The sequence below is a fragment of the Panthera tigris genome, chromosome B3 (assembly GCF_018350195.1).
Source record: "Panthera tigris isolate Pti1 chromosome B3, P.tigris_Pti1_mat1.1, whole genome shotgun sequence".
Lineage (NCBI taxonomy): Eukaryota > Metazoa > Chordata > Mammalia > Carnivora > Felidae > Panthera > Panthera tigris.
In genome coordinates this window covers 35,002,800-35,016,232 of record NC_056665.1, presented here as the reverse complement: position 1 = coordinate 35,016,232, position 13,433 = coordinate 35,002,800, and the positions used below count along the sequence as shown (strand labels likewise).

General features: G+C 39.8%; 1 protein-coding gene across 2 annotated transcripts in view; it reads right to left on the bottom strand.

The window, feature by feature from the left end:
- The window catches only part of UACA (uveal autoantigen with coiled-coil domains and ankyrin repeats), a 94,391-nt gene that overhangs the window by 3,891 nt on the left and 77,067 nt on the right, over positions 1–13,433 (bottom strand). For both annotated transcript variants that reach the window (XM_042988494.1, XM_007084557.3), the window contains exons 14-17: positions 8,958–8,994; positions 8,028–8,080; positions 3,493–6,231; positions 1,346–1,498 (exon numbers count right to left, since the gene is read on the bottom strand). In XM_042988494.1, coding sequence (XP_042844428.1) covers positions 1,346–1,498; positions 3,493–6,231; positions 8,028–8,080; positions 8,958–8,994 — 2,982 coding nt within the window. The remainder of the gene's footprint in view (positions 1–1,345; positions 1,499–3,492; positions 6,232–8,027; positions 8,081–8,957; positions 8,995–13,433) is intronic.

The following is a 13,433-nucleotide window of genomic DNA, read 5'->3' as shown; positions in this document are numbered from 1 at the left end:
TCACTTATAGCCAGGGACCTTATTCTCAACTCTGTATATGACATTTTTTATCTTGTTAATTCACTTTTCATGGATCTAAATTTTGCTTCTCTAATTACCTAGAACTCCTTGGGACAAAACCTGTGTACTCTCTTTATCCCTGACAGTGTTTTAGCACAGTGTCATGAATATAATAAATAAGAAACAAATATTTCCAATTATTGAAGGGACTACCAGATCCTTTTGATAAGATCCAAATCAATAATCTGTCATCATTAATCTGTAGGCCAGAGTATTAATAAACAAACACTTACAAAAAGAGCTTTCTTCTATTCAAGAACAACTCATAACCAATTCCTATAAAATAGGAAATTTTTAGTAACAATTTACATTTGACTGGGCTGTTTTACTTAGCATCTCCATGTATGTCATATTACCTCATTTGATTAAAAAAGCAAACAAATAAGTAATCAGTTCTTACTATTCCACTGTATGGATAAGGTAGCCGAGGATTAGGGGGAATGTTCCACGTCACCTGGTTTTTAAACAGCAGTGTTTAGAACTGAGCTCCCGTGTTCAGTTTCTCAATCCAGTTGCTTTCCTTTTTTTTTTTTTTTTTTAATATTTATTTATTTGGGGGAAAGCACAAGCGGGGGAGGGGCAGAGAGAAGGGGACAGAGGATCTGAAGCGGGCTCTGTTCTGACAGGCTGACAGCAGAGAGCCCAAGGTGGGGCTTGAACTCACAAACTGCAAGATCATGAGCTGGGCTGAAGTAGGACGCTCAACCCACTGAGCCACCCAGGCGCCCCAGTTGCTTTCTTTAATATAGAAAGGAAATACATATATGCATATAGGATACGTATGTGGATATATATATTTCCAGGTGTTTTCTTTTACTATATAAGGATATAAGGTATAAAACCAGAGGGATGCCTACCTTTATTCATAAGTAGAAAATATTTTAAAAACTTCCCTTAGTTTAGCGGACGGATATTTTAAAGAGTGTGCTGCAGCTGGGAAGACACCACCAGAGCTGGAGTTAGCCAGTCTCACGATCGAATCCCAGCTTTATGTCCCCAAGCATCGAGTATTTTCTTCTTTGTTTCCTTAAGAATCAAATGGGGGGGGGGGGGGGCGTGATGAAGATAAAGGCTAAAGTACGTACAATGTTTAGTGTAGTGCGTGGCATATAGTAGGCACCAAATATACCGCCGCCACGGGCGTAAGTAACTTCTGGCAAAAATGATTCCGTTCCTGGATCTCAGCACAGCCACGAATCAATCCCGGCTCTACATAAACTTTCACAAGCAAACGAACACGACCCCGCACGTACAGCACGAAGCCCTCCCAGGCCAGGGTACTCACAGCCAGCTGCTGCTGCAGGGCCTTTACTTGGCTCTGTAGGCTGTCAATCAGCTGGCTCTGTCTCCTGCCGGGGCTCCCACTCGGGTAGGTGAGCTGTGAAAGGCCACTGAGCGCCTGCTTCAGTCTTTCCACGTCATTAAGCAGTTCGGTTATCTTGTAAACAAAGAGAAAAGGTATGGGAGAAACATATATTATTCACTTATGCGATTCTAATGAACATCTTTATACCAAAATCCCTCCGCGAGGAACCAAATTTATCTTTGTACACCAGAAAATTGAGGAATGAATACTGTCGAGATTGTCATCAACAGTACATAATACAATACATAATTTAATTGCTTTAAATTCCTCTCAGTAAATTCCTTGCAAAAGCATTACTAAGTTGAGAATAAATATATATCCTAAGGTCTGAGAGTGACCTCAGTCTTCTTATTCTTAATATTTAAGTACCTATGAAAGTCTACAGATCACCTTCTAGGCTCTCTGAAACACAGGAACTTGTGGGGCATTCCCTCCAACAGAGTTTGAAAAGAAAGAAGCGGCTCACACAAGCCTCGCATGAACTTATGTGCCTTGTTCATTTCAAGAAGGTAGGATTTTAGACTACTTTATCTTAAAGAGGGAAAAAAATCAGGAGGCCGTTTACCAGAGAGAGCAAAACCTTTTTATTTCAAGTCAGACTGATCTGGTATTTATTAGCTGTGTGAGCTTGGCTAATTTCCTTTATTTTTATGAGCTTTAGTTCCCTTATCAGTGAAAGAAAGAAGTCCTTTAACAGTTAAGAAAATCAAATGCGGGGTGGCTAGGGGGCCCAGTCGGTTGAGCGACCGACTCTTCATTTCGGCTTGCATCATGATCTCACAGTTCGTAAGTTCGAGCCCCGTGTCGGGCTCTGTGCCAACAGTGTGCAACCTGCTTTGGATCCTCTCCCGCTCTCTCTGCCCCTCCCCTGCTCACGCTCATGCTCTCTCTCTCAAAATAAATAAACAAACACTTCAAAAACTCAAACCCAATCATAAATATCTGCCTGGTACGTAGTATATCCTTAATAAATGACAATAATTGTAAGTAGTTATTAATAACTTGCTATTATAATTATACACTGTTATATTCCTAACTACCTTCTGAACAAGGTGCGAGCATTTAAGTTCTGGGTCACACAAACAGATGGATCAGAAGGCTAGTACTTGTACTTCTCCACTGAGGAGGGCCAGGGATGTGTATTTGCCGCCGTATCCCCAGAACTTGGCATAGAGAAGACATTTAATCATCGCTCACTGAACTGATAAAAATGCACCCAATCTCCCTGATTTCTCATCCTCACAGTACACACTTTATTATGCCAACCACCAGTTTCGAAAATATTGAAAGCATCTACTGTGTAAACTGTACCATGGGAATGAATGAGAAGAAAAGCTTAAGTTGCAAACCGTCTGATCTTAATAGCTGGTTGAGAAGATCGAGCACCTAACTCTGACACAGTAATATTTACGTCTTGAATAGTGGCAACGCTAACATTTCAGAAGAGGAACAGTTCACGGGAGGCTAGAGTGCATAGCGAAGGCTTCAGGAAGGAGGATAAGTGTTGAAGTGGGCGTTAAGGAACGCGTAGGACTTAACTCGGTAGAAAGGAGAGGCAGGACATTCTGGGTGCGGAGACCAGTCTGTGGGAAGTTATGAGGACAAAATGTACACGGAACTGGAGGGCTCGGTCACTGGTGTGGGTGAATGCCAAGATCAAGTCTGGGGTGGTTCCCAGTGTCCTTTGTTTCTTGTAGCCTGGAAACACAGCTTTCTTCCTCCTCTCCCTCAATCACCCTTCAGGTAACCCTAAAACCCACTGGACTCTGACCACTTTTGAGGCAAGTGAACCTGGAGTCTCCTCATCTTTCCTCAATTCTTGGCTATGCCAGTTGAGGAAACCCGAGGAGAAATGCTTTTTGCTTGTGTGACTTTAACTATTTTCTCAATTCTGAATTTTTTTGCACACCAGTAGACTAACTGGAAAGGTGGCATTTAGTGGTCCCGCAGCTAATGCTTCTGGAAACCTGTCTTGTGGGATGCTGCGGTAAAGGGGCCCTATTCCACTCGGGCAGTTCCTCGCGGGGGCTCCTGACGCAAAGCCGTGCCGCCTGCTCGGTGCCTACCTTATTATCTTTCGCTTCAATTTGTTTGGCAGATTCCTGTATTCTTTTCTGTAACTCGGTGATTGTTGTTAAGGACTTATCACACCGTTCCTGCTGGTCCTTGATTTCTTGCTCAATGCTGAAATGGAGCAATTCCTTCTCATCCTTTGCAGACAGCTGCTTCCTTTGGGCGTGCAAAACCTCCTCACAGGCTTCTTCGTACTTTCTATTCAGATTGGCCAATTTTTCATTCAAGTTGGAAATCTGGGTCTCCAAATCACTTTTTGTCGCTTTATATTTAGACAAATCAACCACCTCTCTCGTCTCTAATTTTCTTAATGCTCGTTTAGTGTTCTGCACCTCGGATTGGAGTTTGGAGACCTCTTGGGTTTTGGTTTGGTTTTCTTCTTCCTTCTCCCTCAAGCTAGCCTTGATGATCCCCACTTCCTTCTCAAATGCCTCCTTAACCTGCAAATGCTCTGCCAGGGGCACCGACGAGTTCTTCTGGTTCTCCAGCATCTGATGCAGGGTGGCCACTGTCTGCTGCTCTTTCTCGTAACATCTTTGCTTATTCTTCAGTTCTTCCTTGAGACTCTCGATTGTGCCGTTCAGAGACTTTTTGAGGGCCTCAACCTGTTCCAATGGAACATGCTGCTTCTGCAGAAGGGTCTGGGCTGCGAGAATCTCCGAAGTCTGTCTGGCATTTTCGTCGACCAGCTTCTCTTTCTCGGTCTTTACCTCCGTGTATTTCTGCAGCAGGTCTTTGAATTGTTTGTTTAGCTCTTCTGCTTTTCTGCTTAGCGCTCTTTCCATTTCATGAGCACTCTCAAGGAGAACATTCTTATCTTGCAAATCCTTCTGAAGAGTGAAAATCTCCTTCTTCAACTTGTCATTCTCTTGCTTGCACTTCTTGGCCTCTTCTTCCCTGACGTGATATTTTTGTGTCTGCTCGGATAACTGTTCTTTTAGTTCTTTCTCTGTCGCTTTAAATTTTCTTTCACACTCCTCGAAGCTGATGATTGGAGCATATTTGAGCTTGATGCATTCTTGAATCGTGTCGAGCTCCTTCTTCTGGGCTTCGATCTCTGCGTGCAGCGTCACGATCTCCTCTTGGCCCTTCTTGTAGTTGGCCAGGATTTCCGCACTGTCATCCTGTACCCTCTTCATGCTCTGACTCGCGGCACCCATCTTCTCCTCGTGCTCTCGGAGGCTGATGTACTCGGCCTTCATTTGGTTCTGAGTGTTCTCCAGGTTTCTTTTGAGTAGCTCGTTCTCCTCTTTTGTTTTTACAAGTTCCCGACTGAGATCCTCGATGTTTTTCTTCGCATCTAGTAATTCTCTGTTCGTCTTATCTAGGGTGCCACTCAGTGCGGCTTTAATCTCCTCGTGGGCCGGAGCTGGCACGTACTGAGTACTCAGGCTCTTTTTCAACGCGGTGTTTTCGGACAGGAGTGCATGTATTTTCTCTTGGTCTCCGGCACGTTTTTTGTGAAGCTCAGAGAGCTGTTGTCTGAGGTCAGCAAGGCTGGAGTTCAAAGCCGTGACCTCCTTCTCGTGTTTCTCAGGAGGCACGAACGCGGTCTCGAGGCGGCTGACGTTCTCACTCAAACGGCCATTCTCCACCAGCAGCTTCTCTGTGGCCAACTTCTGCTCCGTGTACTTCTGCGTGACATCTACAAGCTGTTGATTCAGCTCACCGACCATGACGTCATGCGACTTTTTCATTTCTTCGCTCACTTGTAAAGGAACGTAATGACTCTTCATTTCACTTGTTAAGTTACGGACTTGCTGGCTGAGGAGCTTGTTATCCAGATACACCTTTTCGACGTCCTTTTGTAACGTCTGATTTTTCGACGTGAGTTCGGTGATCTTCTTCGTAAGTTCTCCCGCCCTCTGCTCCAGCCTGCTCTTGAGCTGCTCGTGCTCCTCCGGTCTGACGTGCTGAGCAAGCTTGGCCTTACAATTCTCAACTTCTCTCTTCAACTGTCTGATTTCGCTAAGTGACTTTTCATGCTCCCTTTCCATCTCTCCTATTCTCTTGGCCTTCTCATTGACTTCACTTGACAACAAGCTCTTCATGCTCTCGAATTTTTCCGTCGGAACGGAAAGGGCCAACTTGGCCAACAGTTCTTTGACCTGGCCTTCCGCCTCCGTGACCCTCCTGCCTTTCTTGTCTCGCTCCGTCTCACACATACTGAAGTCCCGCTGCAGTCGCTTGTTCTCTTCCACCAGCTTGCCTGCATCCCGCTTCAACTCTTCTACCAGCATCTCGCTCTGTCCGATCTGGCTTCGTAACTTCCCCACTTCTGCTGACGCGCCCTCGTATTTTGCTTTCATGTCTTTCAACTGGTCCTTCAGTTCCTCGGTTAGTCTGTGATTCCCCGCAGCTGCTTCACTTGTTAGGTGCTCTTTAAGGGCAAGAAAATGTGTCTGCATTTGTTTTACTTTACCTTCCGACTCGTACATTCTCTTCTGCACATCTTTCAATGCGTCTTCTAACTGCTTTACCTGCTCATCTGAGTCCTCCTTGATCCGTTCACATTCTAATGCTAAAGCTTTGCATTCGGCCACCTTGTGAGCCAGCTCGTTCTGGAGCTTGAGTCGGTCTTGTTTTGCTGACTCGCAGAACGTTCTCATTGCTTCTAACTCTTTCTTTAAAATGTCATTTTCAGAATATGAGGTTTGATGGGGTAAGGACAGCTCCAGCGGTCTTAACATAGACCTGCTTTGCATGTGGGCCGGCACCCCTGGGGATGTACACTGAAAGGGGAAACAAACAAACAAAAAAAGAGATACTAATCACAAAAGCCTAAAGAAGACATTCACTTATTTGCCAAACTTCTAGATTCCCACATCATCAGTAGTCAAGGGGTTTTCAGACTAGCGTATTGGAAAAATACAGTACTGATTTTTGAGGTTAAGAAAAACAATTCTGGGTATGATTCCCTTAAAATGCTCTCAAGCAGGGATACTTTGAAAGTCTGCTCACCGTAAGTGTATTTCTGGCAGAACAAAGAAGGAAAAGAGTTGTGGCCTCTGGGGACCATTTCCTCTTCCCTTCTCCATTCACAATAACTACCCACAAGTGATATCAACTTTATCAAAACACATTTATTATTTCTATGCTTTATGGCACATAGTGTGCTTAGAACTTCCAATTCTGAAGACAGTCATCAAAACCGTTGAATAAAAACAAGTATGGCAATTTTATATCTGCAAATAATTTCACAGAATGATATATTATTTAACTTCTAAGAAGCTATATAATTTCTGAATATCCTTGTTAACTCCAATGTAATGTTCTTTAAATTATAAAAACAGCACCAAAATAAACACAGCTAGCATGAGTTGTCGAGAGAATATTAGTTAACTCACAAAAAAAGAAAGAAAGCAGTTTTCTCCTCTCAAGTAGGATAAACTAAAACTTAACATGTGATCTTAGTACAAAATTTTATTGACATCTTATTCCTCCACTAAGAGTTGACACAAAAAAGAAGTATAATTAAACTTCTCATGAAATAGTACCTAAATAGAACATGTAACCATGAAAGACTAAATTCAATTATCTTACTTTTTCCCACACAGCCTATTACAGCAAGGGCTCCTTACAAGTACTAACTCATGGATAAAAGCTATGTGCTGTGAATACATTCCACCATTTTAACAGGCAGGTTTTACTGTTGTTCAGTTAAATCTACACTGTCTTGCCCTGGATCAAGAAGAAAATTAACAACATGGAATAATTTCGCAGGCTTTAGTCTGCTTTTAAATTCCCTTTCAATTTACCAATGATCTTTAGACTAAGACTACTATAATTTAGCAATTACTTACACAGCTTTACAATTTCCATACTTGCTTTATTACAATCCAATATTTATCTAATCTTAAATACTTCTCAGGTGACATTCATTTTCTCAACTTAGAATCTTAGAGTTTTCCAGCTTCAAGTGATCTTAGACATCACAAAGGCTAACTCACTCTGCCTATAAATGATGGTATGTAAAAGGGCCTCTCAAAGCCCAAATATTTATCAGTTCAGGCCATGGGAAGTGCTGACCTTCCCATGCAATGCAAACCTGTATCTACCGGAAGCAGTATAAACAGGTTAGAAAATCAGACAACACTACCTCTTGGAAGCTTTCCTTATTCTGAGGTGAATTTCCAACACACAGGATATATATTGGAATGCAAGGAAAAATACATTTCAAAGTCCAAAAAAATGACTTCTGAATTACTCGTAGTTGGCTTCCCCTTTATATGGGTAAATATGAAGCGTTAACTGAACACGGTTAACGAGGCTTACTATCAAAGACAATGAACTTGTAATTCAAATCTCTTATTTAAGCTACTGTCATCAAAACACTCTAGAGGGCACCAGAAACAGTACTATCGGCTTTTATTAAACTCAGAACACCAAGAACAACTTTTCTTTGAAAATGAAGGCCTTATTCAATGTATATTGAATTTCTGTATTCCATTTTCGTATTCAATTAATATACAATACTGTTTTCCTCTTTTTAAAAAGGTACAAATATTTTTAATTAAAAAACAATTACCTGTGAATCTGTCATGTACATTTGACCCTGTTTGAGAAGCATATCTTCTTTTCCTACATAAATCCAAATAAATGAGATCTTAACTGAAATACTCATACCAAATAGGCTAAGAATTAATTTGGTGTTATTATCTCCCCTCTTATTCAAACTAAAGAAAAGTATGAGTTAAAACATAAAGTTATCCTTGTTCTAAAATACCCCTGTTTTTCTTTATTTTTTCTAGACACATAAGGGAAGTATCTATATTGTTCTGAGTAGAAACTAAGTTGGTTTTTAGGAATATATAAGACTGTTAGACTAAATAAGCTACATGATTATTATAAAATATGTATCTTATAATCAGTCAAAATAAAAATGGTGTTCTTTACAACTTACGGGATAAACATTACTATTGTACTTAAAGGATAATTTAATATTTACTAGGAAGCAAAAAATGGATTTTGTAGAGAAATTCTTTAGAACTAGCAAACAAAAAACCGAAGTTAATACTAATTACATATACTCTTAAGTAAGAAATAATTATTTATGTAACTTCTCATTTTAAAATGCTTCCCTGCATTGAGACTATATCCAAAGATTTCTCCAAATGAGAAAACTATGTCATTTTTCTTTTAATAAAAAACAAGCTCCAAATATCACAAGACAAATATCTACTAATCAACAAGGTAAGTTTGGCCATTCATGCAATATCCAACTTAAAAATACAAGTGGTAGGGAAAATCGGAGCCTCAGGATTACCAGATTTTCTGTTAGAGGCTACAGCAGTCATCTTAACCTCTTCCTGCTTCGATGTGTTGAGGTTTAACACACAAGTAGTTGACATTTAGCAGCAAGAAGGGCATATACAGTTAGACAAAACAAACAGACGTAAACATTCTCCCTTGTCCGAACTGGGTGAACAGTAATGATAATCTATGCTTCCATACTTACGGTTACTGAAATGACTTCCTGATCCTAAATGATCACTCTGAAATCAGAAGCATAAATTAAAACATTTGGGTGAATATTGCTTCATTTTGTTAAATTCTGTATCTATTTCAGTTCTAAATGATCCAACCATTAAAACCACATTTTCAACATTCCTTGTTTCTCCCGAGTATTACTCTACTTTAAAACCACAAAAAAGTCACAGCACTAGCAACAATTAGAGAGATCAGTTGGGAATAAACTACTTCACTAGGCATTTTAATAAAAGCAGCCAAGTGTTCCAAGGAAAAATTTTATTGCTCAAAAGAAAAAAAAAAAAACAACCGAGCCCCAAATGAACTACAACAACTTTCAGCGCATGCTCTTTGCTGCTGTTTTACCTCAAAAGGAAGAAGCTGCCACCTGTGCGTCCAGTACTGACTTTACCCCTGTTGGGAGCGGGAACCCTACCTCACTGCCTGTGAAATATTAGTGTAACCTCTTTTTTCAGAATTTATAAAATACAGAAAACTTTGGAAGGCAAAGGGAGACAGAGAGCAGAAAAGGAAACTGAGGCACAGACCTACACACAGTTAGTAATAAATCCGTCAATGTGTCGGTTAGGAAAAGGAGAATAAAAGAGAAATTTTAGGTACTCTGAATTGAAGTGTGTTTGAACTGCTCCTTTTTTTTCAAGTCAGAATCTAACAAACAAACTGAAACATATACCTTCAAGAGTAAAGATACACAGAGGTGAAATTTAACCAAGGAAGTGAAAGGCCTATACTCTGAAAACTAAGAACCTTGATGAAAGAAATTGAAGATGACACAAACAAATGGAAAGATATTCCGCACTCATAGACTTGAAGAATTAATACTGTTAAAATGTCCATACTACCTTGGGACTCCTCGGCAGCTTAGCCGGTTAAGCGTCAACTCTTGATTTCGGCTCAGGTCACAATCCCATGGTTCATGGGATTGAGCCTCACTATCAGTGCAGAGCCTGCTTGGGATTCTCTCTCTCCCTCTCTCTCTCTCTCTCTGTCCCCTCCCCAGCCTGTGTGCACACGCACTCTCTCTCAAAATAAATGAATAAACTAATTTTAAAAAAGTGTCCATACTACCCAACGCAGTCTAGAGATTCAATGCAATCTCTATTAAAATATCAACAGCATTTCACAGAACTAGAACAAATAATAGTAAAATTTGAATGGAACCACAAAGACCCCAAATGGCCCAAGCAATCTTGAGAAAGAAGAACAAAGCTGGAAGTATCACAATCCCACATTTCAAGGTAAATTACAAAGCTGTAGTAATCAAAACAGTCTGCAGGGCGCCTAGGTGGCTTGGTCGGTTAAGCGTCCAACTTCGGCTCAGGTCATGATCTCACGGGTCCGTGAGTTCGAGCCCCGCGTCAGGCTCTGTGCTGACAGCTCAGAGCCTGGAGCCTGTTTCGGATTCTGTGTCTCCCTCTCTCTCTGCCCCTCCCCTGTTCATGCTCTGTCTCTGTCTCAAAAATAAATAAATGTTAAAAAAAAATAAAAAAACAGTCTGGTAATGGTACAAAAACAGACACCTAGATCAACATAACAGAACAGAGAGCCCAGAAATAAACCAGTGCTCATACAGTCAATTAATCTATGACAAAGAAGGCAAGTGTATACAATGGAGAAAAGACAGTGTCTTCAACAAATGGTGCTGGGAAGACTGGACAGCTACATGCAAAAGAATGAAACTGCACCACCTTCTTATACCATACACAAAAAATAAACTCAGAATGGATTAAAGACCTAAATGTGAGATGTGAAATCATAAAGCTCATGGAAGAAAACATAGACGACAATCTCGCTGACGTCAGCCACAACAACATTTTTCTAGATGCCTCCTCTGGCAAAGGAAACAAAGCAAAAATAAATTACTGGGGCCACATAAAAATAAAAAGCCTTTGCACAGTGAAGGAAACTATCAAAAAAGTAAAAAAGCCACCTAGTGAATGGGAGAAGATATTTGTAAATGATATATCATATATCTGATAAGGAACTAATATCCAAAATACAGGAAGAACTTATACAAGCCAACCCTCCCCCAAATAATCCAATTTAAAAAATGGGCAGAGGACCTCAAAAGACAGTTTTCCAAAGAAGATATACAGATGGCCAACAGATACATGAAAAGATGCTCAGTACCACTAACCATCATGGAAAGGCAATTGAAATCACAATGAGATATCACCTCACACCTATCATAATGGCTAGTATCAGAAAGACAAGAAATAAGAAGTGTTGGCAAGGATGTGGAGAAAAAAAGAACCCTGTGTACTGTTGGTAGGAATGTAAATTGGTGCAGCCACTATGAAAAACAGTATGGAGTTTCCTCAAAAAATTAAAAATAGAAATACACCATATGATCCAGTAACTCCACTACTGGATAATTTACCCAAAGAAAACAAAAACACTAACTTGAAAAGATGTATGCACTATGTACAATAGCCAAGGTGTGGGAGCAACCCATGTGTCCATCCATAGATGAATGGATAAAAAAGATATCGCATATGTACACACACGCACACACACACACACACACACACACACACACACACACCAAGAACTATTTGGCACTTGCAAACCATGGATGGACCTCGAGGGTATTATGCTAAGTGAAATAAATGAGACAGAGAAAGACAAATGCACTTATATGTGAAATCCCCAAAACAAAACAAATGAACAAACAAAAAGCAGAAACAGACACATAAATATAGAGAATAGTGTTATGGTTGCCAGAGGGGAGAAGCTAGGGGAATGGGCAAAACAGATGAAGAAGAGTGGAAGATATAGGTTTCTAGTTATGGAAGGAATAAGTCACGGGGATAAAAGGTACAGTACAGGGAATAGCATTGTAACAGTGTTGTATGGTGACAGATGGGAACTACGCTTGTGGTGACCACAGCATAACACACAGAGTTGTCAAATCACTAAGTTGTACACCTGAAACTAACTGTGGGTCAACTATTTTCAATTTAAAAAAGGATGTGCAGACGTAGTTTGTGTTTGTGTATCTGCATTAGTACTAATAGCTATGTGTCAAGGTGATATAGGTGACCACAATAAAAATGGTCCATAGTTCTATAAATTAATGCCACATCCACTAATCCTTAGTGCCCCCAGGGTATGGAAAGATGTCTGTAGGCTTAGTTAAGCTCTTTGTTAGATGTAATATTAAATATTAGAGTTTGCAATAGTTGCTAAATGGGCTTATACATGTATGGGTTGGGAGAGGCCTATCCACATATAAGGAGTTCAAAAAACTTAGTTTGGGTTTATTACCTTTACTTGACTACTCACATAAAAATGGATTGATGAGTTGTCTCATAAAATTAGTCTCATTCTAAAATACCCATATTTTTCCACGTTTTTCTACAAACATAAGGGAACTGCCTACATATTATATATACAAATAATGTAGCATTTCTGTTGGCAGTTTAGGAGGAACTTTTAGCATGTGAGAGGACACAGTTGTAAATATTCAATATTTATAAATAAAGCATTCTTAGTTTTTAATGGCTGCTGTCACAAATACTGGATCACATGTAAAATGGACCCTCTAATTTTCTTTTTGAAAGTAAAAACTTATTTCTTATGTAAAAATTCATCAAAATGAATTATTTATTGACTAGAGAAAATGTCCCCACTATAATATGTGCAAAAGTTACAAAACGATATTCCCACCTCTGGCTGAATGTGCATGTAACACAAGTTATGCACAAAGCAAGTTCTGAAAGGAGATCAGTCAGGTACGAAGAGTGCTGGGATCATAGGTGTGTTTATCTTCTGTTTTTAGTCTAATAATATTTTCTAAATTTTCTAAAATAAATTATGTATTGTTTTTATGAGAAAAAATGTGTTATTTTTCTATATTATAATCTTACTGAAAATTATAGACTTGACTCCAAGTTTGTCTACAGCTCCAGAAAAACATGTTAGTCTTAAGATGTGAGAGTCCGCTCATAGAAGAAAATACAAAAATGGTACTCGATTATAGGTATCCAACTTTGATAAATACTTCAAAAATCCTATATTCACAACTGTATTTTCTCATTCAAGCCATACTGAGGATAAAACTAGTCAGACTGCCTGGGTTCAAGTTCTGGCCCTGCCACTTACTATTTATAGAGCCCCGCCATGCCTCAGTCTCCTCACTTACAAAGCAGAGTTAAAGTAAAATCTACCATACAGAGTCGACGTGTTTATGAAATGCATGCAAAGCGCACAGAGCAGTTCCTGGCACATGGTTGGTGCTATGAGCTGTTAACTGTTACAAGTTTCACTATTAACCTTAAAAACAAACATGTTCAAATGTGAAAGACAGAAGCCACTATACTAGTTCTAAATTAGCCTATAAACCTGTATCTCTGAATAATCTTCAGGATTCAGTCATATAAACGCAAACATGCTTTTATTTTTTTCAATGTATCGAGGCATAAAATACATGAATATTAAGTGC